Source organism: Hippoglossus hippoglossus, chromosome 13, assembly GCF_009819705.1.
Source record: "Hippoglossus hippoglossus isolate fHipHip1 chromosome 13, fHipHip1.pri, whole genome shotgun sequence".
Lineage (NCBI taxonomy): Eukaryota > Metazoa > Chordata > Actinopteri > Pleuronectiformes > Pleuronectidae > Hippoglossus > Hippoglossus hippoglossus.
Window position 1 is genome coordinate 7848363 of NC_047163.1, and position 25252 is coordinate 7873614.

At 42.7% G+C, this 25252-nt stretch overlaps 1 protein-coding gene across 2 annotated transcripts in view; it reads left to right on the forward strand.

The window, feature by feature from the left end:
* The window catches only part of pitpnm3 (PITPNM family member 3), an 80171-nt gene that overhangs the window by 48476 nt on the left and 6443 nt on the right, over positions 1-25252 (forward strand). For both annotated transcript variants that reach the window (XM_034604428.1, XM_034604429.1), the window contains exons 6-13: positions 4921-5110; positions 7238-7360; positions 7989-8176; positions 12016-12173; positions 13126-13296; positions 19160-19357; positions 19827-19975; positions 22152-22268. In XM_034604428.1, the coding sequence (XP_034460319.1) occupies positions 4921-5110; positions 7238-7360; positions 7989-8176; positions 12016-12173; positions 13126-13296; positions 19160-19357; positions 19827-19975; positions 22152-22268 (1294 nt within the window). The remainder of the gene's footprint in view (positions 1-4920; positions 5111-7237; positions 7361-7988; positions 8177-12015; positions 12174-13125; positions 13297-19159; positions 19358-19826; positions 19976-22151; positions 22269-25252) is intronic.

The window sequence follows — 25252 nt, forward strand, 5'->3', positions numbered from 1 at the left end:
CCTCGTGGATGTGGCTCTTCTGAGGCCTTATTTGAATGATCTGTTGTGTCTGTGCTGGCTGATGAGTGTCAGGTTGGATGTCTTCACTGTGGCCTGTTAGACGACACTTTGGATCAACATGTGCTCTTGATCATGAACCTGAATCTGCAGCCACACACTTTAAAAGCCCTGCACCAATTCCTCTCCTTTGACCCTAACCCCTAAATATGAAGGGCCCTTCGCTGGGAGTGTCCCCCTCCAAACGTTATTACAGTGACAAACGATATCAACTTACGTTATTATATTAACAACGATTATCAACCAGCATTATAGCAGTGGAACATCTGACAACTGCAGGGCAGACGGGACAGTTTGATCTATTGATCAATACACAGTCAGTCAGCGTGTTTATTTCAATGTAACGTTCGTTCTGTCCATAGAAACTTCTGCCCAGCACTGAAAACGTTATAACATGAGCAGGGAAGTTTTTTCCCAACTTCATATACAGGACACGGGAGTAATGTGATTCAATTACATTTGTATTTGCTACTGGAGTAAAATAAGATAAAGAATTTTCATGGTTATTTTGCAAGATTTCATACTTACATTTATGAGCATTTTACTCCAGTGGTCACCATGTTGATTCGGGAATTCCCATCTACCCTTTAGTTTTTAGGGGGGTTCTGAATACTCTATGTTAAAGGCGTGTTTGAATGGCGATATGGCCACTACCCCTCCATCACATAGAGAAATGGGACAACACTACCCCCTACATGGCCACGTGCAAAATGAAGCTAGATCCAAGGGGTAGGGGCTAAGGGGGGGGAATTGGGACAGTGTCGACAACCAAGACGGCAGAACAACATCTCCGCCCCCCCCCCCACAGCAAATACGTTATAGCATACAACTGTTTGTCTGATGTCGCACCCACTACTTCATTGATCACCTGCATTTTCATAGGAAATTATAATAATCAGATAATTAGGAGTAATCATAGCTATTAAGTGCAGATGGGATTTGGATGGTTCGTTGCTGCAGCTTTTCCGAAGCGCATGTTTGTGTAGACACAGGCGTTAATGATCCCCACAGACGAATCAGGATCATTGATTCTGAAAATAGAATAACCTGCATCCCTCCAGCATGTTGTACCTTGAGTTTGGCTCATGCACACACACACACACACACACACACACACGCACACACACACACACACACACACACACACACACACACACACACACACACACACACACATTTCTGTGCACTCTTCTGAATGTAAAACAGTGGCTGCTCTGTGATAATAATACTAACAAGTGCTTGCATAATCAAGCAATTATGCAATGCAAATAATGAGAGTCTCACCTGACATTTGCAGTGCAGCAGGTGTTGAACCTCTGCTGTGTGACTTGTGAATCCTGTTCAGCTGCGTTCTGAATATTAATTGTTGCTTTTTGTTTTTGTGGAGATTCTCTTTGAATAAGTTTGTGTTTTTGGGGGGGGGGGGTGTATGTACTTATTTTTTTAAAACAAGATTCTAATGAGATCACGGCCAAACAAACACAAAGCTTGGCTCAAGCCCTCAGTGGTTCTTAATTGGTATATAGGGATTTCTCATTTTAGTCCCAATATTCATTACCAGGAACCTGACAAACAGATAAATGGGATGAGGTGATGGTATTTTGTTGCACAGCGATTCCTCCCGAGAGCAATGTGTCACCATCGGTGCTTAAATTGCCTGAGCTGAATATTTCTCACGGATTGAGAGCGATTGTTGTTATGCAAATAAGTTTTGCGCGGTACCGTTCGAGTTAAAAAGGTTTCCCTTTGTTCCTTGTATCCTTTCAAATCTGCATGGGAGCATCACGTAGAGAACAATCCGTCACAAAAAGCTGCCCCCAGGACCTGGAGTCACACACTGCATCTCAAGAGTCGCTAGGTGATGTCTACACACTGTTTCTACTGACAGCGACACATCAGAGCCACATCCTGGGGTGTGTCGCCTCGCATCAATGCATTTATAGCGACTAGTGCAGCGGGAGACTGCCAAGAGTGAAGCTGCAGGAGAAACTAACCCAACAGGGAATATGCTTTATAGAGATTATAGGACAGGTAAAACACGCTGCGGCAACACAAATGAGTCTGAAAAGAGTCCACAGCTCGCAGCTCTGGGAGCTCCGTGCATCTTTATGTGGCCGTTACAGGACCCGGAGCCCGTTTAAAGGTTAACCGACTATTTTGTGGAGGATATGTTTGCCTGCTTGACTTTCACCTATTTCTGTCAAGCAGAATAGGATGACTTTTCATTTTTCAAACATTTTCCAACCTCTTCACACCTCTTCTGGCTCATGTAAATAATTTCCCTCCGCCACAGAAGTGTCAGTTTGCTGTGATGAAGCAGTGAGGATTGTGAAGGTGGCTTTATCCACCTCAGCTTCAGAGACTGGCTGCTGAACAGTGAGTCGCTGCGAGCACAACAATCACATCTCGTCTCTCTTCGTCCCGACGTGTTTCCTAAAGCACTGAAGCACAGTATATTGTAACTGGTGCAGAAATTGGCCGTAGCTGCTTTAAATGGGAAATGTTCAAAAATTCAAAAATTTTGGGTCCAACGTTTGGGTGGGAAAAAAAATTAGCTTCAGCCCTGAAAATGGGATTTTAATGAGAAAAATCAGATTAGGCAATCAAGTAAATGTCTTAATCAGCCTTATATCCATGGGATACTTCACAGAAAGTCAGAGGATTTGAACATTTTTGTTACTTGCATCAATTGTACTTCAACTTCCATTTTCTCCTATCCAGGGATGGTGTAACCATGGCAACACAATGTTTGGCTCCGGATAAACAAAGCTCACAAAGCCCCCCAGAGGCACAAAAGGGGCCCTCAGTGACTTACAAAATGAATCCTGGCAGCCCAATTAGAAGTAGAACAACAAGAACAACTCGCACCTTTTGGGAAATATTTGCTCCCTTAGATTAGAAAAACTAAGTAAGAGAGCATGAGAAAAGAATTAACCTCAATTAAAAGATAAAAACATACACGTTTGAACGATTACAGTTTTCTTTTCTATTTGCTGGCAGTGGAGAGGGTGCAGTGTGCGGAGCCAGTTACTCAGTGAGGAAGACAGGACTCGCTGAGATGTTGGTCATTATCTAATTATCTCTGAATGCCCATTAAGGAACAGCTGTTATTATTATTTTTGGTTTTCACCAGGCTGCGGATGTTCTGTATTTTATCTCAACGTCCACACTAATGCACATATTTAAAAAAACAAACCTTTTCCTCTGCGTTTGTGCCTCTCGACGTCACAGTTCACTTTGTGCCTGCCCACTGTTGCTTTGTGTAATGAGTAATCACCAGGAACAACAACAACAACAATGGGAGCTATACACCAGTTTCTCGGAGCTTGGTTAGCACTCTCCCAGGTCACTGCACCACTTTACACCGACATTCACCAACATCGCCCAACATTACTTGGATGGAGAGTCTATCGCCACCTTTTGGTCCCGGCATGCTTGTTTGAATCATTTTTGTGTTGAGTCCCAGTTTGTGTCTGGATGGAGATATTTTATAAAAGATATAAGTAAAAGAAAATATCCACAGTAGCTTGGACAAGGCATTAATGTCACAAAAACTTCTGATAAATTCCTCTGTGCCACAGAGCTGCGTTTCGCTCCATAATTTGGTAATAAAAAATACATCACAGAGCTGCACTGCTGCACTGGTTGACGTGTTTGTACTTTACAGCAAACGTGGGCACCACTGTTTATGATGACTCAGTCCCAAAAACACCAACGTCCTGCTGCCAGAAATACTAAATATCAGCCACAGTCCCTACCAGATTTAAAAGTCCAGTTTGTGTCTTTTGCTTGTTTGAATTTGAGGGTTTGTGGATGGAGGGTGTTGTGTGTTATTCAGCTTGTAAAACCCTCTGCTTCAAATCTGTGAGTTCAGGCTTTATCAATACAAACGGACTTTGCTTGACAGAGGGAGTGAAGGGGATCTGGGCTCAGTGAGTTCAAAACCTTCTGAGAGACAGATTTCAAACTGCTGGTTTTGGACCGTAGGGAAAAACGTACCGACCTAGACTACAGGAAGAAAATCTATTCCTGAATTGAATAGAGTTCATCTTATTGTCGATCTTTTACCCCGGGAGAACAAGTGTGTGCTTCCCAAAAATATTGTATCATATAAATTTTGTGTCAGTGCCATGTGAAAATGGTGAGTCCCTACACTCACACAGAGGTTGTGCCCCTGTGTGTATTGAGGTGTCCATTGTTGGTGACGTATGTCATATCTCAGCCTTGGTGTAGCGGCGCTGCTCCTTCCTGTAATCAGAGCATCTGATGGATGGTGACGGGGTCGACACTGCGGCTCAAGGAGAGAGAGCAAGGCAGCGTCATCTTTTAATGTTTTCCCCAAGCTGTCACATGAAGTGTCTCACTTGATCAACACACACACACACACACACACACACACACACACACACACACACACACACACACACACACACACACACACACACAATAATGTCCCTACAGCTGCACAGAGACGCAGGCTGTGCTTTCGTTGCTGCTACTTCTACAGGTTATATTCCTTGAGATAACATCCTTCTTCGCGCTTATGTACACACACCTACACACACACACACACACACACACACACACACACACACCGTACCACTGTGGAAGGGCTCGGCTCACATCAGATAGCGATCACGGTGAACAGATTGGATGGATGAGACATTATTAGATGCAGGGGGAAGCGTATCACAAAAGGAGCTTGATGAACTTTTTGTAACCTTCATGTATTTTTTTTACTTTACTCTGCATTAGGAATTGATGACTGGGATTCTACTAACTTCTATGGAAACACCAAAGTGATGATGTGATCTGTCTTTTCACTTTCATCCATCTTCCTTCCTGCCTCCTCCCCCCCTCCAGTCTGAACCCATACAGCTACGATGAAAGCTGTGTGTCCAGCAGCGTGGACCACCTCCCCCTGGCTGCCCTCCCCCTCCTCGCCATCGTCTCACCGCGCTACCAGGATGCCGTAGCGACGGTCATCGCTCGAGCCAACCAGGTGTACCACAGCTTCCTGCAGTCAGAGGACGGCCAGGGATTCACGGGTCAGGTCTGTCACACCTCGGGGAAGAGGAGAACTCCTACACTCTCATTACTGAGTACATGGGCTGTACACACTATAATGGAAGTCGATAATTGTCAAAGGAGGTAGAGATTGCGTTTGAGTGGGCTGTGTAATCTGTGGAAACTGTGGGGGCTCAGGCCCAGAGGACCACATTTCACTCTCTTCCACAACTCGCCTCTTTGGTAACAAGCTGCTTTTTTCTAATGAGGTAATAATGTGGGAGAAGATAGTTTACAATTAAAGGGCCGTGAAACACAACATCCGTGCTCAGCCTCACACATACAACGTATTCCAAATGTGATTACAGGTCAAAAAGTGTCCAAACAATAATTGAAAAAAGAATGTGCCTCTACAGTCAAAGAGGTTGTGTTTTGGTTTTCGCATTTGTTTGTTTGTTAGTTAGCAGGATTATGCAAAACCTACTCGAGGGGTTTGAAAGAACCCATTAAATTCTGGTGCAGATCAGAATCAGAGGGTGAATCCAGGAATTTATTTTCACTTTCTTTAACATTGAGAGATGTTTTTCAACATTTGCGTTGATTTCTTAGAGAATAATTTCTGGATCTTGATGAAAAACAAAATCAGCAATGTATAAAAATGCATATCTAGTGAATAAGGGATCTGTTACGAGGATTGTCCTCTACCGAGTGACATTTTAGTTTGAAATTAAACTCTTCAAAATGTCAGCCACTGATCAATACAGTTGATTGGCCGATCAAGAAATTAGATACAGCCAAGTACACGTCCCACTGGTGATTACAATCCCAGCAATGTCCAGTTGATTGATAGTAGATCCTGTATAATGTGATTGGTTCCTTCAATTCTCACTGGATGATGGATGGATACTGTTAATATCTGCTACAATTGTATTTCATTCTCATCCTCTTTTCTCTCTCTCCATTATTTGTCCTATAGATTAGTCCACTTGTAATTATCTTTATTGTGATGAGCTGGAGCTTCATTTCCTTCCAGCACTATTTACTACCTGACGATAGTGGACACACGGATTGGCACTAGTCTAAAAACACTGGATTTGTCTCCCAGTTTCTTAATGCAGATTCATTTTAAGCAGGTTGCACTGGGAGGATGTTTGGTGCAACCCAAAACAACGAAGTTTGAAAAACTCAAAAAAGTATTTGAACTTAAGATGTCATCATCTGGTAAAATAAGAACAATGAAACCAAACTTTAGAGCATTTACACACAAAAAAAACTTTTTTTGTGGGTTTTCTGCCGAGGACGTTATGTTCTTGTTTTGTCAGTTTGTTAGTTAGCAGGATTCTGCAAAAACGACCAGAATTACCACACAACCTGGTGGAAAGATGCAGTACGGGTCAGGAGAGAGCTCAATAACTTTTGGTGCAGATTCTTCTCACAGGAGTTTTTTCACTTTCTTTAACATTTTAAGGTTTTCAACATTTTCGTTGATTTCTCAGGGAGTAATTAATGGATCTTGATGGGAAACTTCAAAATACGGATCTAGTGAATTTAAATGTGGGTTCACAAGGGGACTGTTTTGCCTTGGCAGAGGTATGACTTCTTCAGAGTGACATTCTAGTTTCCACCCATTTGCTTGTAATTGTAATTTAATTGACATTGTAAATACAGCATGAGCTGTTCTTGATTTATATTGTCCGTCAATGCAATGCACTGAAGGAAATGAAGACTCTGCCTCAAAACATTAAAATAAAATTTGAATGGTAGTGAAACAGCCAGGAAGTGCTAACCAAGCTGCTCCTGTATATGAAAAAGAGTGTTACTCATTTCTGAAGCACATTTGGCTTCATCATTGTGAAAATTTCTGAGCAGTGATTGTAAATTTGAAATGCTGCAACATTACGTGATAGTTTAAATCAATTGATCTCTTACATACTAATTGTTAAAATCATATTCTATGACATTTGGTAGATAGTACATAGTGTTCCCTCTTTGTATATAGAGTGGGACGGGGCACACTGAGTCACACCATCCCATCTCTATGAAATATGTTGTTTTCTCTTTCTATATTTTTTTATTCCATTCATACACCTCTCCAATCTCCCCCTGTCGAACCTTTCACCGACTGAGAGCACCGTATGTGAAGGGGCGTCTAAATCATAAATTTGCCTCGCAGGTCTGCCTGATGGGCGACTGCGTGGGAGGTGTGCTTTGCTTCGACGCTTTGTGCTTCAGCAACCACCAGAGGCCTGGCAGCCCCGACGACAGCAGCAAGAACAACAGCACCGAGAGCCTGAAGGTATGAGCTCAGCGTTATGGTGATAACGGGATGGGGGATGCTGCAGGTCTGTGGGGTTACCGGAAACTATTAAGAAAAGGTGACTCTTGATATGTGATATGGGAAATGATCAAGATTACACTCCTGTGTCTCTGTACCTTGGCACGACTCCCCTGTTCTTTCTAGAAAAGTCAGTTTTACACCGTTAACTTTTAAGATTGGCTTTTAGTAATGTCACCGTGCACCAGGGACCATATCCTGAGCGTTATGTTTTTCTCAAGTCTCGTATAATAAAAGCTATGATTCCAAGTCACAATGAAGGTTCATTTGAGTGTTTGGACCATTTGTTTGCAGTGGTTGATTTGGGGGGAGGAGAACGTGTGTTACAGAACCATAGTTACATTTGTATTGTCCTAAAGCAGCTTGTCATTTTCTGATCTTTTCCTCCTGCTGAGTGTCGCATGATTTCCCATTTTCTGCCCGTTACTCCCCCTCTCTTCTCCTCCCCTCTCCCATTCAAATCCACTCACATCTAATACTGTTCACCTGGGAAAACGCTTCCACTCCCCTCCGATTATGTGTAATCTCCCGGTGCAGCGAGCGTATGAGGCTTCACAGTAACTTGAGCGCTCTCGTCCCTCCTCTGTAGGACAACTCGGGCCTGCTCGGCGAGTCCGGCCTGGGTCTGAGTTCTAGCAAGAGGCTGAGCAAGAGCAACATCGACATCTCGGCGCCCAACGAGGGCCACGGTCAGAGTGCGCCGCCACTCAGCCGGAAGCAGAGCGACTCGTACGATGGAGACGCCACATCCACCAGCCAGCACAGCTTTTTTTCCAGGTGGAGCAGCACACATGAACAAACCTACACACACAGGGGATGTGGTGATGTGACGATAGAGCCAGACACTGTCCTATAACACATATATAACTAATAATATCTAAATTATTGAAAATCATACAATTTAGATGGTGCTTTTCTATTTTTAGAGTCGGAGAAATAAGTGAGTCAGAGAAATGTTATTGAAAGCAGCAGTATGAAGCTCCACCATGAGAGGAAGCCCAAATCTCAGCCAGTGACATAACCTTCATCCTCGGCAGAGCAGGGATGAAGGTTTCACGATTGACTGTTTGAAGAAGACTCATCAGCTGTGAGAATCAGAAGAACAGAGATGAGATGAGTAGGTTCTGGAACTGGACGTTTTGTGGACCGATGAGATGAACCTGTGATGAAAACGTAGAGAAGGAGATGTGCTGCTCATGACCCAAATCAGCACAATCTCTTCTGTGAAGCACGGTGCCGGCTGCTGCTCCTGGAACAGACGTTGAGATGATTGCAGCAGAATAAATTCAGGCATCTACAGAAAACAAATTGCTGCCAATTTACAGACAGATGCATCCAAACCTATCGAGAGGAACTTCATCATGCAGCAAAACAATGACTCATAACACAACAAAAGACTTCATCAGGGGGGAAAGTGGAAGGTTTTAGACTGCGGCCAAGTCAATAACTGGACTTTAACCTAATAGAGCAGCGTTTCACCTCCTGAAGAGGAGACTGAAGAGAGAACCACCTGAAACAAACAAGAGGTGAAAGAGGCTGCGGCAAAATGAAGAATACAACAATTTGGTGATTTCAGGCTTGATGCATTTAATTCAAGTAAGGATTATGGAACCACATTTAAACATCATTTATGCCTGGTGCACACTAGAGGATTTTCAGCTCTTAATTGATTTTTAAAACGTGGCAGACGACAGATATAGTGACAGATTTAACAGATTTGTTATGTTATAATCGTCAGAAAACACTTGCTCTGTTTATAGGAAACGATTTCACAGCGAACCCCTCCAGCGACTTAGGCTATTGCAGAAACTTGGAGGATCGATGTTGTCAGCTAGCTGTGCCGGCAGGTTTTCTGTTTTGCAGCAAAAAACCCCAAAAGATTTAAAAGAAAACAGCTGCAGCAAATTACAAACACTCATAGAAATCAGGCCCCTTCATATACTGGAATTATTCCATTAACATCCACGAATTGTTCCCTGGGAAATTGCTGAACTTGTAAAAACAAGCAAACAAACAACAATGTTAAAGACAGTGAGAGAAAAAACACCCTTCTACCAAGTGTCATTAAAATTGTTGTGATAGTTTTTGCGTAATGCTGATAACAGACAAACAGCAATGAAAACATAACCTCCTTGACAGAGGTAAAACATAATAATCACTCATTCTCACATATATCACAATATACTCCAGACAAACCCCTACAGCTTGGCAACAAAGCACATCAGACACCAGACGTGCGGAGCGGGATTAGAAATTCCATCATCCCTCTCTGTCAAACAGCCTTTGTCGATCAGTGATGAGTGTGTTACAGCTTCGCATTAATGATCCAGATGTTGCACGCCGGCCCTCGTCCAGGTTTTCCTGGAATGTGTCACCCTGTCTCGCAACCTGCTCTTTATCAATATTTGCAGCTTGACTGCCCGGCCTCTGCTGATCTATAAATAGCCTGTTTGTGCCTGTGCCAGCCTGTTTGTGCGGGAGCCCGAGCGCTGCGGGTAAATTTAGCTGGGTCAGGGCGACTGGAGTGGGGGGGGGGGGGGGGGGGGGGGTTAGCTGCCATGTTGACTCAATTCAAGTAAACCAGTGTTCCCATTCCACATCACATGCTCCACTAGGCTTACACCACCACAGCCTGACAGTCGCTGAAGACACGATCCCGTCAATTCAGGGTTTATGCCACCCTGTGTTCAAGGCAGCGCACTTCTCGCCCTTCACTTCGTGTTACACTCCTGATTAAGCCTGGTCGAGCGGAGAGCTACCTCTGCTCCTGGATTTGCTCTTTTCCCCTGCACATCCTGGTGGCTATTCCCAGTCATCAGGGGGTTTGTTAAAACTCCTTTTCCCTGACGTTATTCCTCCTGACTGGTTCGCTCCTTTTCAGATGATCTCACATGTCGCTTGCTGAGATCATGTGACCCAAGAGAGTAAACTCACTGCAGCACACAGTGTGGCTGATTTTTTTTATTTGTTTTTTTATATTACCCTTTCTTTTCCTTTATCTAATTCTTCCCAAATCTGTCAGGAATGTTTATTTTGCCCTAATTTCACAGATGTTTAAACAAATGGCAATAAAGCTGACTTCTACAGTTGAGATAAAGAACCTGAAACACCTAAATGGACGTCATCTGTTCAATCTAAGGAGCAATGAATAAAGAAGCCTCTGTCCATAACTAATGTCCATACGAAAATCTGTTAGACACGATTAACCTCTAATGTGGAGTCATCAGCATCATCTGTTTGCTGCGTCTATATTAAGAGTTTAGACTTTTACATCATTGCTCGTAAAGAAACAGTCCAATAGAGAACAATTGGCAAATGCTATGTTTGTCATGATTATTCAACATGGTTTTAACAGTTTGCAGTTAAACTTAATGTGGTGCAAAAAATTGTATTCAGCCCATCTAGGATGGAGAATCCCTGCGTCTGAGGAAAGGTGTAATTGGACACTTGACATCAGTCCACAGAAGTATAAACCCTGTCTTTTAATCACACTCATCCCTGTGGTGCATACAGTAGATCTACACAGATGCTGCTGCTGTCTTGGAGTTTTTGGAGTTGTGTGAATACTTATACCACAGTTATAGATCTTAGTAGTTAAACAGACACATCAACAGCAAGAAGAAGGGGAAGGACGGGACACATGAAAAGAGAGAAGACGGAAACTAAGATGGAAGCTAAGGACAATCAAAGCACTGCTGATCTGACTTTTAAAGATGGCTAGACTCCGTCGGCTAATCCCTGCTCCCGGTGCAGGACTTAATGGGGGAAGTCTTGGCTCACTGGAGAGCAGAGGCAGACAGACGAGGCTGAGCTCGGCTGTTCAAACAGCTGTAAGCATGATGCAGCCGGCGAATGCAGAATGAACAGCTCATAAAGGGCTGGTGCCGACAAGGACCCGGAGAATTGAAGCACGCCAGCCGACAAGCGAAAGCAGCGCTGACTGTGTCAAGAACCAGATATTTGCCTTCTCAATTTCAGCCTGCACATTTTTGACTTTTAGGATTTTAGATTTAACCCGGCTCCTGTTCTGTCACACACTCAACCTCTTCTTTGCTTAACTATTCTTATTTCAACAACTGAACAATGAATAGGGTTGAAATGATTTGTTAAATCCCAAAATTATACATTTTGTATTACTTACCTGACGCCATATTAAAGGGCTGTTGCTTCACAGCTTTTAAAAGAATAAAAGATTGTTGCAGCATCTAGAACGTCGTATAGAAAGACTTTAAAAAATCATGCCTGCTTCCTTCATATTACTGGCCAATTATAATTGTAATAATAATAATTAAGAGCTTTGATTTCAAGGTTCCTAAGTCGCCTTCACAGAGTATGGGGATACAACTAATAAAATAAGAGTAAAATACAACAGAAAAAGGACAGAAAATCATAATAGAAATATGAGCTGAGGATAAAAAAAAACACTTTTCGTCAAAAGCCTTTTTGACTTGGTGGTATTAAGATGTTTTTCAATGTGGATCTCTCAGGTCCTCCGAAGAGTGAAGGACAAACTGTTTTCAGCTGGTCGCCCACTGAGAGACAGTCAGCACTGAAAGAAAAATACGTGTTCTCTGGTTGAGAAAATACGATGTTTTGTGTCCATGTCTCCTCTTCAGTTTAATGAAAGAAGGCGTAGAGCTGCGTGGCAGCAGCAGCCCCAGTCTGGTGCTGAACCCGGGCCGGTTCGACTTCGAGGTGTCGGACTGCTTCCTGATGGGCTGTCCGCTGGGCCTCGTGCTGGCTATGAGACGCACCGTGCTACCTGCTGTCCAGGGTAAGACTCAGACACATGCAAAGTACATATGAGAGTTCAATTCTTCACATAGACGCATATACAGAAAAAAATGTGTACATGTCTTGTGCACGCATGCAGATAACTGCCTTTTTGGTGTTTGTGCATTAGACTCCACTTTATTTTCAGTTGTCCTATTATCTGTCAATCAACTGCAAAACACACTATTAATTGCACTAACTTTTGTGAAATGTGCTACAATAATTAAGTTGAATTGATTGTTTGTAAATGTAGTTCAATCTCACATAGTTGTCTCACCGTTTTCATCCTTTCACTGACTGTCTGCAAAAACACAATTTATATCAAATCATTTTAAACTCGTATCCACCTGATCTGACCTCCCGCGTATTGAAAGTTGTTGTGCTTCACGATCCAAGGTGAAATTACAAGTATTTTTTGCAGGCTCTACTCTTCAATGTAGTTCACCACATGAAAGGTTTTTCAATGGTTCACACATCCATTCACAGAAACTGAGCCTGCAAATGCAAAAAAATCCCAGCAGATGTTTTCACCTGTATTTTCTTAACCCTCTAGGTTTGATTAAACTGTATTGTCATTGTGCAGAGTACAACACCAATAAAACTCAATTTGTATATAACATAAGGCGCATAGTTATTTACAGATAATTGCAGGAAAGTCAGAACTACAGTGATGCCATAACTAACAGTATTTACAGTGGTGGACACTGAAGAATTGCCATATACAGAATAGATATATACAGATAAATATTTTAACCATGTACAGATAAAAGTGGGTAGAGTTTGTGTAGTATATGAAAACACATACATACGGTTATATACCATAACGCAGTTGAACGGTACAGGACTTTCAGTCTGTGCAAAGGGAATAACTTTAATAACAAGCTTTAATATTGCTCTTCTCTGACACAGCTTCACCTCATATCTTGCTTGTCCATTTCTTCTCTGCCCCTCAGTGAGTCAGCTCCATCCGGCCTGCTCTCAGATCTTCAACCTCTTCTACCCCTCGGACCCGTCAGCCTCCAGACTGGAGCCGCTGCTGCAGCCTCTCTTCCACAAGTTGCCACCGTTTGCTGTGCCCCGCTACCAGCGCTACCCTCTGGGCGACGGCCGCTCCATGCTCATAGGTAAGATCGCCATTTGAAAGCTAGAAAATCAATTTACCGGTGTGGGGAGATGTGAGAGCAGCTCCTGCTGAATATTTCATCGGTTAATCTATTTTCTACTGTAATTGTAGTCCCATGTTAATAACCTTCTGGATTTTGCATTTCAAAGCTGGCGTGAAACCTTTTAGGAATTCTGTCTGTGAGACTAGACTACAGTGGCGGGGAGCGATTCTATGACTTAGTAATGTGAATCTCCATGTGTGTACATGTGCACAGGCACGGATGCAGAACACATACAGAGCTGCAATCCCACCTCCTGCAGAGGCAGCGTTAAATCCTGCCCCCAAAGCCTGAGGTTGGAAGTAATTATACTTCATCTTCTTGTGGTGCAGTACCTTTAGCCTGCAAGAGCTCTCTGAGGATCAGGCACAGTATGTGAGATATTAGTGTTCCAGATATGGAAAAGTCCTGCTGTAATCCCTCTGGAGAGTCTGGTTGTAGAGACACAGTCCTTAATGAGCCACTGATTTATCTGAAGCATGTTTCAGCCCACTTTTGGGACATGGAGACTCGCTCTAAACAGCAGTTATGACGCATCGCCTGGTTCCTCCTGTCTCTCTATCCACCTACCTCACTCAAAGAAAGTAGGACAGGGGCTTATGGCTTGTGTTAACAGTCTGTGAGCACCAACCTAGATATGAAGATAAGACTTGAGGCTTTAAAAAAAAATCAAAACCCTTTTACTCAACATGCAGACATTCCAAAATTTGTGCAGGAAAACTGAAAGTATATTTATTAAATGCGCCGTGTTCAGAATCAGCTTTATTTGCCATGTAGGAGGACACACACTAGGAATTAGACTCCATTGTAGTTGCGCTTAGTTTACTTACACAAATAGACATAAAATGAACAACACACCAGAATTCTTTCACCATTTACTTGGAGAAAAACTAGGAGATGATAATGATGAAGATTTATATCAAGATAAAATGTGGGTTCATAGCAGAAGTGGTTCCTTTATTGTTTTAGTTTTTTTTCACAAAGTGAGATGAAATGAATGAGGTAATCCACCTTGTTAAAATCCCTGCTACAGTTATATCACCCACTGTAATGATCATCTCTTATGCACAGTTAAGAAAAAGTAAAAACAATTACCAAACATTGTGAAAGTTAAAGTTCATCTTTAAAAGACCCTGCCAGCAAATACAACAGTCATTCTTGTGCTTGAGCTCTGTCGGATGGTATAAAATTAGTCGCATAATTCTCCATCTAACGATAAAGTCGACGAGAACATTAATCAGCGGTTTCACTGTGAAAGCCAATCCCTGTAAAAACATCCCTTGAGCTCATTACGGTCATAAATTTGGGCTTTAAAAGAAAAAAACGGTTGGACTTAAATCTTATTGCAGCCTGTGAGAGAAAAGGAAAAGCTCTTCTCCCTTGATCACATTGTTTTCCATCTCACTGCTGATTCACCACTCGCTCTTTTGCGCTAGTTACAAGTACTGTAAAAAAAAAAAGATGTTGCGACTAATGTAACTTACTCCATCTTTGCGACTCTTCGTCTGAGATAGAAAGATGGACGACGCGTCTGTGCTTCCTCTCACTATCCAGAAATGAAGTCAAAAAATATCCTCTATGCGAATGCTGCCATCTTCTGCCAATGACATCATTTAGAGCAAGTGTCTGTGCAGTAGCAATCGGGGGGGTGGAGCCACGGTATCGAGGTCCACTTTTGACCAATCGCGAGTCAGTAAAAATTACAGAAACCATCTTTGCGAAACATTTGTCATGTACTTTGCCTTTTTATTATGGTCTATATCCCATCCACTAACATGGAGGAAACAGGGTTTAGGGCGATCAAGACACTTCCCGAGAGCTGTCATATCGTCCATCTTTACACACAGTCTGTGTCTGTGTTCTTTAAGTGTTCAATGAATCGTCTCAGTTTATGTGTTTGCTGTTTAAACAGGCAGCACACGTGTAAATCCTCCTGCTCGTATGTGACCTGTGTCGGAAAAAATATGTCTGACACACGATAGTAAATTCTGCAGTGTTTGTTTTTATCATACTCTGGATACCAGCGCTGTGATTTATTAATTTAATCATGTTCAGGCAGTCACAAAGCAGGACGCTTGACGCCTCGTGGAGCCAGTGGTGCAGATAAAGGTGATGGACTGTAAAGGCAGACACACGGCGGCGGTGGCGGCGGCGGCGGCTTGCAGCTGTACTGGGTTTTAATTACAGGCCTGCGTCGCCGTTCCATTGATCGGACTTGGCTGCTGTCAAATTACGTTTTTTAAATTAAAAACCATAGACAGGTGCTCTCAGGCAGAGGCGGACATACAAACACACACTCGCTCGCACGGGAGAGACAGTGGCACACATTGCCCATTTCCTGCTCAGTAATATGGTAATTAGTTGTTATGAAGGCATGGAGAGCCGATCCAGGCAGACTCCTATGGGTACGGCTTTCACATTCACACCCATCAACCATGCGGCTTTTATTATGATGAATGCTGCTAATATGGAGAGAGTGAGCCCTCTTCCTATTGATTTGCTCCGGTGGGAAATATGATCCTCCAAGACGTCAAACTTACATGGAAGTGTAATATTTTTCATTAATATTGAACACGTAGCTGATGGTGAGGTAACGCTAAGACGGTGGTGTGATTATTTTAAAGTTACTTGCTAATAGGAAGTTGGTAAAGAGCGTGGCGAGGACAGGAAGGGGAGGTCGCGAGTTAAAAGTCTCTTTCTGTCTCGTTTTTTTGTTACAAAGACGTTTCAAGGCCAGAGTGCAATCATCCTCCATCGCGTTATGAATTATCTGCTTGTCCTTCCTTTTTACCACAGTCATCAGCTGTTTCGCTCTCCCCTGCCTCGTCATTACGTCGTAATCTCTCCGTGTTCACACTCGTCATTTAATGGGACTGAGTTTTTATTTTAACCTCTTTTCTTCTCTGTCATTGTCAGACACACTTGTTGGCATCCACTCACTCTTTTACCATAACTGTATTCCATCTTTGTAGCTCCATCCTTAGTGCCAGGCTGTGCAGTTTTTTGATGCTCCTCTCTTTTTGATTCTTGCTGCGCCCCCCCGCCGCCACACATATTTAGAATTTGTATGCAAAATTCATCAGTCAGTGTTCTCTCTCTCTCACTCTCTCTCTCACTCTTTCTTTCTGCTCGTTGGTTGTGCTGAAACAAAGAGAGACAGAGTCGTGCTTACGTTCCAGAGACTGAAAAAGAAAAAGAGAATAAATCTCCTCTCAGAGGTGTTGGGTTGGGCTCACTAATGAAAACAGATTGTCTGGTGTAGGTGGGTTTTGTGTGTGTGTGTGTGTGTGTGTGTGTTTGTGTGTGTGTGTGTGTGTGTGTGTGTGTGTGTGTGTGTGTGTGTGTGTGTGTGTGTGTGTGTGTGTGTGTGTGTGTGTGTGTGTGTGTGTACTCTAAAGAGCAAGTACGATTGCTGTAATCACTGCAGCATGTACAATGGCCCTATTTTCTGTTGACGCACGTTTTGATTGGAGAGAATGTGCGGAGACTTGTGTCACGCATTCCGTTGTCATGATAACGGTACAAATCTGTAATCTGTGCTCTGTTGTGGAAAACAATCTCTTACTCGCAAACCAGTCATTTCTGAAAAAAACCTGCCTGGTAAAGATCGGTCCTGATATTTCGCCGACACAAAACCCATCAAACATTTGACCACAGCAGCTCAGCGTAGAAGTCGCATTCTCATACTCATCACCTGCAGTCTAAAGCAGAGCCTTGAAAATACAGCTGTGATATTTTTAGCAAGTGATGAATAACAAAATCAAGGTCAGAGAAGCTGATTTCAAATAACAATTATTACTTTTAATGATTCGCAGCTGCAATTGCACAGAGATTAATCTGAAGTGCTTCACAGTGTCCCTGCACACACACACACTGATGACAGAGGGCTACGATGGAAGCTGACGGCCTGACGAGCAGGAGCAATTAAAATAAAAAATGTAATAATATTGTGGTATAATATATTTTTGTAAATGTCAGAAAATAGTCAGGAGTTTCTCCCAGATTATCACAGCCCAATGTGATGTCTTTACATTGTTTGTTTCAATACAATACTAAATTAATCATAACATTGAAGAGTAGCTTTCTGTATTATAACTTAAAATACTGGTTATATAATATAATCTACAGTGTGACAGATATTTTATAAACCTGATTATAAGTTAAATTAGCCAAATTATCCTTATTCTGTAATATTGTTTTTTTCTCATAAAACATATTCCCTGCCCGTTCTTATTAAAACACCCGATCTGTCGGCACTACACAGCATATGTCACATTCCCTTATCCTCTTAATCCTGATAGTCTGACTGAGGATTGTTCTTCACCTTGACGGAGAGGATTTATTAACCACACCTGATTCTCCCTCACGCCTGAGAGAGCGGCCGTTAATCTGTATTCTGCACAGACGCCGATCCCTCACAGACAAAACACGCACCATGTGGCTGCATCTGACGGTTTATTTATAACCATTCCCGCCGTCAACAGAGGGAGGGGTTAACCTGCCAATAACCGGCTGCTCCATGGGCTCGGCTGACTGTTCTGGGTGATAGATGTGATACATGCACCTAAACTGATCCCCCGGTTAAATACACTGAAGGCATGCGAGCGCACACACTGTCCACAAGAGGAGGTGATGTCTTCGATTGTAATGTTTGTGTTTAATGTGAGTGGAAGTCATGTAAACAGAGAAGTCTGTGCCACACGATGCTGTTAGGAGGATCTGTTCTTTTCCAGACACGACGCTCCCACAAAAGAACAAACTAGGTACGATGTGTTCTGGTGAACATTTGCAGGCAAGCAGGGACACATGCTCTCATTTGTTATCTCTGCTCTCCTACGACATGCTGCTCCCTGTTCACCCTCCCAATTTATTCCCCTATGTCCACTCCATCACTTACGAGGACGTCCCAGTGGATTGATGTGTCTTACAATAAAACGGGGGCGAGTACGTGTGTGACATGATACATACATAAGTGGGGTCATCTGAGCTTTTGAGTCTCGGCTTGTTTGTGACATACATACAAATGAGTAGATCACATCCCATCTTCAGTGGTGTGGGAAAACAGTTGTTTGGTTTACGGGGTCATGGCTGAGGTTGCCACTTTACCCGTTGCCCGCAGTGCAGTGCAGGGGTCCCGGATGAGTCAATGGAGAGTCAGGCCATTTGCAGTTTCAGATCAGCAGCAACATGCAAGGCCTAGCTAAGAGGATGATGAGGACTCTCCTGGGTTATAATACAGGTAGAATAATAAGACGTGTGGGAATGTTGTCAAAGACTGAGCCTTTTAGCTGTGTCAGCCTCTTGTGCTCCTTTTGTCTCCAGTTTGTTGTCGCCTTTAACATAATGTGCTATTGAACGGAGCTGGTAGACACTTGCCTCCCTGACAATTAAATTATTGATGAAATGTGTTTCTTCTCGGCTCGGGGAATAGCAAGTGGATCCACGATGACCGGTGCAGCCGGGCCTCCGGGGAAAACTCTCATTTTCTTGTTATACAGTATCATCACCGAACAAATCGGAGAGAGCCGCTTGGAGACGGTCTTCTCCGCTGGGAGGGAACAAAACCTGATAAATACTTGTGAGCAGGGCGCCAGAGCAAGTTGCTTTGCTAGACTCAAACTAAAAGGAGGCTCCATCAGTGCTTGTGTTTGGTTTTCCTCAATAAAACACAGAGCTGGTCGATACACAGCAGGAGGCGATCCTATTAGGCAAAATAACAGCATTGATTTAAAAATTGAGGCCAGTCAGTTGTTGTGTGATCAAAGCGTTTCCCTCCCTTGTTTGTCCTTGTCTCTTCTCTCTCCCTCCATCCCCCCCTCCCCAGTGGAAAGCATCCAAGGCCACGCAAACATCTTTTTAGAAGGAGAACAGACCCAAGGAGGTCCGGCTTCACAGCAGCCCTCTGAGACGAGCACCGAGGGAGGAGGGAGAGAAGAGGGAGGTCGCAGAGGCAGCGCGACCAGTGTGGAAAGTGAAACGTCAATTTGCTCCATGGGCCAGCTGGGAAACACCATCGCCAACAGTGAGTGCGATGACAGGGTACAGTGGGAAGACGAGTTTGTCTCATTTAGTCAAGTACCTCCTGTAGATGAAGGTTTCAGCTCTTCAGTTGACTTTAAATGTCCTCATTCAGTGTTGGAAGGTTCATTTACTGTAGTGGTTGCACCATTACCACTCGGTTAAGAATACTAAGTACCCAAAGTTAAAGTATGTATTGTGTATAATGAGTTAGGTTAAGTTAGAGTTCTGAGGCCCCAAGCTCCAGAAAGATGTTTTTCTTTTAATCGTGTATCCTAAAGATAACCCACTGGGCTAATGACCACATGACGCACAGGCCCAACGCCAACCTAATAAGCAACATATCTTCAAGCAATATTCCTTCTTTTATGTATATGAATAAAACATAAATACTTTAAAACTGTTTTACCCTTTAATAAATATACTTTTCCAACACTTTCATTATTTCTCTGAATGTGTATTGTGTGTTTTAGTTTCCAGTAGCTGGTGGGGCTCCAAAAGGCTGGACTTTGCTCTGTACTGCCCTGATGTGCTAACGGCCTTCCCAACTGTGGCTCTGCCGCATCTTTTCCACGCCTCCTACTGGGAGTCCACTGACGTAGCAGCTTTTGTTCTCCGGCAGGTAAGCAGACTTTATTTTTTTTCAGCCCACCGTTCACACAGGACTAATAGAATTTTTTTTTTCGCTAAAGGAATGTTTTAGTTCTTTTCTGTGAATGATTAGGATATTTTATTCCGAGCAAGCGAAGGCTGCTATAATTGTCTTACGGTCATTTCAGGATGATGTCTCGCAATAAGACTGTAATAAGACAGGGGGAAATGTGGATTACACTTTCTGACACTTGCTGAGTCACATCTCAAAATACTGAACTTCTCAAACGAAAGGTGGAAAGGTTGTTTGTGCACTTTGCTCTGAAACAACAAAGGACAGTACTTCCCTAGTGTTCTGTACAGGCCAAAAGTTTACAAATGAATCCCAAACCCAGAACAAGTTAAGTTAACCATACAGAAAAGATTTCTACACCATTGTCTAACATTATTACTGCATGTAACGCTGTAAATGAATGTGGCATTCACACACTGCTACCTAGAGTCAACTTGACCCAGGAGTCACTAATGTTGAGTCTGCCAAAAAGAACGACGACTCAATTTTCCCTTGACCTTTTATTTTCCGCAGCCGTGTGTTGGAGTGAGAAAAACAGTAAACAAGAGGGAAATACATCTATGTGAAATATCAGTTGCAGGGAAGCTTTTGTTTTCACTTCGTCGCCTCGCAGCCAATCCATCTTTGAATAAAAATATCACCTAGTTTTTACCTTCAAATAGATGGAAAAACATAGAAATAACAAGCAAGTAAATCTGCAATGCTGCACAGAGCGAGGAAGCTGGCTGGGACCAAAAGGTGGTAGTTCTCAAACAGTAAATTAAGTGTTCTCAAACATTAACAAAGATATGTACATTACTGGATACATATAATTGGCCTAAAATATAGTATTGTGCATGTTTTAATGGGTTTATTCAAATTAACTCCAACAAATTTTAAATTTCACATTGAATGATGGAGATTTAAGTAATCCATTTATGTAATGTATTGATTTTAAGATTGTAACTGTTTCCTGATTATCACAGAGGCTGTAGACTCATTGTTTCCCACAATGCATCGTGACAAGAAGTTTATGACCGATGGTCACTATCCGAGCAATATGTACCATCATGCATTGCTCTCACGGCGGAGAGACGAGAGGAGGGAGACATTGAAATTTCATGTGGGATTTTCCACCATCCGACTTTGTTGTTGTAGAGTAATGTCCGAAAGTAATTTCTCACTATATACTTCTTTGTATACAGGTCCCTATATAGTGAAGTAGGGGTTCGTTAATGAGGACACAGCATTAGGCATTTAAATCGTAAATGTAGCAAAGTACAGTTAGCATGTTTTGTATTCTAATCCCTTAATCTGACCGTCTACCCACTGAGTTGCCTGTGAATGTGTCACATCTGTAACTGGGTTCATTGTGTGTCCTGCATTAGTACGTCCATAATAATGAAAAAGATGTAAAAACAACAACAAGCATTTTGTGTCATGTCCTATTAGAAGTAAATGGAAACACGAGCAGTGTTTGAACTCGATCATTAGAAAGCAAGCAGGGCTCCGAGAGAAGAAGGAGAGAAAAAAAAGAACAATCTCTTCACCCGCCACCGTCTGCAGCAGCAGGTCCTCGATGAGAGGAAAACGTGAGCGGAATGAGGAGAGCGTATAGTAAATAAGAAGTGGCATCAGGTACCACCAGGAAGCTAATAAACTTAGAAGATTAGTATTCTGGCTCAGTGGTTTTCAACTTGACTCTATATCTTAAATGGATGTCAAGGAATTAAAGAGCCACACAGAAATGTATTTGTTGAAATCTAGTTTTTATTTTAAGACCAAATTCAGTGTATCTAAGAAAATGTCTTCCGCTGTTGCTATGTATCAAGGTCCAGGCCATTGAGTCAGGAATGTGTCTGTGAACGGCTGCTTTCATGTCGGGAGCAGTAATTATCTTCTGAGTATCCCAACTCACCCCTTAGCACCTGAATCTGTGTCACTGTTGCTCATGTTACAAACATTTTCCATTAGATTAAAACCAACTGCAGGTGGGAAACCTATCAAATTATTATTATTATATCTGTTCTTCACCAGGAAAGGGTTCAGGAGAGTTATTACTACTAGACAAACCTGTCCCCTGATAGAAAGATGTGATTTCAAAGGCTTGCGTGTGCACATACCTGCTCTTATACATGTGTGTGTTTATCGACAGCTCATGCGATGTGACTGTGTGAAGAACCAGAAAACCGACAATTTGGACTCGGCTCCGTTCTCTCCCTCCAGTCCACGAGAAAAATGGCTCCGGAGGAGGACACACGTCAAACTAAGGGTAATAATTTGTCCAAGTTTGCTCTAGTGGCAAAACCGCAAACAGAAATGTAGAAGCTCATATTTAACTCTATATGAACAAATGTATGAATATTTTAACAAAACTCAAGATATTACACAACCTGCAATGTGGTCAACACTAACACACCCACACAGCAGAAAAAAAATTAACCACATCTCTTAAGGTTGCAATGCTTTTATAATGTGGTCGTCATGAATGGTTTGTGGTATGAACTCCTTAAAATACTCCCACACTTTAACCTTGATGCACTGAAGCTCAGACACATACAATTACTTGATGCCTCTGAGCCGTGCAGAGTAGAACAGTCAAGGTCACTTTGCTATTCACCAGACGCTCCTTTTATCTGCCATGTTCCAAAGACGAGGATTTAGTGACTGCTTGCTTTTCATGAGGCTATAAATAGAACTGAATAACCAGAGTGTCATGGAAACATTTCAATATTTGAGTCCACAAAGGTTTTCTTTTTTTCCGCCGTCATCTTGTCCGGGCTCTCACCTCGGCCAAGGGACGTGAGTGCTTAGAGAAAAGCAGGCTTGACAAGTTGCCCCCACCCTGAAAGCAATTCATTGTGCGGAGATTGAGAGCTGCTCAGTGCTGATTCAATCTGGACACGGCCGGCTCATCTGCTGCAGAGTGATACTATTCCGAGAGGCTTGGCGTCTATTTCTGATCTTCCTCTGCCTGGCAAGAGGTCTCTGTCACAGCTGGAGAGGGCCTGTTGTTTTTTTGTACTTGCCGCTCTCTGGCAGGCAGGGGTCTGATTCTCCAAATCATCTCCACCACAGTTTTGTCTGCTGATACTGAGGCTTTCCTGTTGTCACAGAGGAACACGCAGAGCTCTCAGTGCACCGCGTCGGGGAACTGGAGTAGATAGGGAACAGTGACAGGCGTCCTCGTATCACATAGGGTTGTGAGGATTTATGCACATATTGTGACGTGCAGGTGAGACCTCAGGCTGGCAAACTATTAAATCTTGACAGAGCTAATGCAGGATACCAGCTGTTAGGTGTCACATTCTTTAAATCAGTTATCATCCCCACGGGTGGCGAAATATTAAAATACAACCAGGACGGGGCTAATTGAATTAGCAATATTTATTATGTGCAGATGTGCAGTAAACAGCAGAGCATTTTAAAGTTAACACCGAGGGTCAGTGGTCTCCTGATATTCAATCAAGTTGCACCAAATTACTCATAGATATCGGTCCAATGAACATCCCTGATTAAGATCCATGTGTTATTACCTGGGAAATAAGTGAAAATTAAAAAAAATAACTGATGCAATGTTCATCCATAATGATATTTAATGTGTTCTCTCTGGGCCCGTCCTCCCACCAAGTTTTGTGGAAATACTGAGACAATTGAAAGCAGGAAAAGAAGGGAATTAAACTGAAGATGACAAGATGATGACATGTTTGCGTATCCAGTGAATCATCGTTTAACAGAACTGTAGAATGAGTTTGTAGATGTGATGTTCCTTCGTTCTATGGGAACAGTGTTCCAGGCGTGCGCTGCTCGATAGGAAAAGGCTGATTGTAGAAAAGCCTTTAGAAAAACTACCTCTTCACAATCTCCTCTGGCTCTTGTTGATGTGTTTTCAAATTCTTGTAGTAGTTTCTGCGTAGTCTTGCTGAAAAACAATCAATCAAAACAAACATAACTTACTTGGCAGATGTAATTAAAAAAAATTATATATTGGTGTTGCCTTTTTTTAGCTTATAAACTTTACTTTACAGTATGTTTATGTAAGATGTGACTCCTGTACTTCATTTAAACAAATGAAGGTTTTATTCGTAAAAGCTGGAGAGGCTGTGGCTCATGGAGCAGATTGTCCTCTGATCAGAAGGTCAGTGGTTCGATCCCCAGCTGTGTGTGTGTGTGTGTGTGTGTGTGTGTGTGTGTGTGTGTGTGTGTGTGTGTGTGTGTGTGTGTGTGTGTGTGTGTGTGTGTGTGTGTGTGTGTGTGTGTGTGTGTGTGTGTGTGTGTGTGTGAGAGAGAATAGGTCAAATGTGACCAGTAGTGTAAATCTCTTTGAGTTGTCGTTAAGACCAGAAAAGTGCATATAAAAGCAGAGGAGTTATAAGTTAAATTTCTGTCATGGTGGTCCAGTTGGAAAATGATGCATTAGGGTGCACTTAATATACTATTAAAACTCTACCATCTATGCAAGGAGAGATTTAGGGATTAGTGTTTCTCTGCCGGCTCACTTAGAGGTGCTCACTGAATGGTGAAATATGGAGAAAAGATCATGACAAGGAGGCTTAACACTCTTTTCTCTGAGGTCCCACAGTACATATACTTCAGAGGCTTTGACACATCTAAGCAGAGACAACTCCGGCTCTTTCCTCTCATGCTGTGTAGAGCTGTACGTCGCAAACACTTGTACAGACGTGGTCACACAAGGGCAAACTCCAGAGGGGATTTTAGATGTGTTTATTTTCGAGCCTCTCGGTAGCTGAAGCAGACACCAAAGCCATTTCGTCCTCACGTCTGCAATCTGTGTGTCGTATTGAGTATAAAGATGGACAATGCATCTCCACTTCCTTACAATATCCAGACATTAAGCTAAAATACCCCCGGGTACGGACGCTGCCATCTTGTGCAGATGACGTCATTTGGAGCCAGAGTCTGCGCAGTAGCCAATTGGGGGAGGGGAGCCTTGGTATCGAAGTCCCATCGATACATGTGCTCGGCCAATCGGGAGTCAGTCTCAGCTGTCAATCATGATGTTTTTAAAGCATCAAATAACTAATTCAACCCAAACTTGTGAGAGACATGAAGACTTGAACATACACCAGTGTGATGAGAAATACCTAAAATGGCAGAAACCATATCTAAGAAACATTTATTTTGATGTTGACTTTTTCTTTGGTTCACGTCCCTTCCACTAACCTGGAGGACACAGGGTTAGTATATGGTTAAACCTGTGATGTGATTGTCCTGATTGAAGCGTTTAATGCTCCG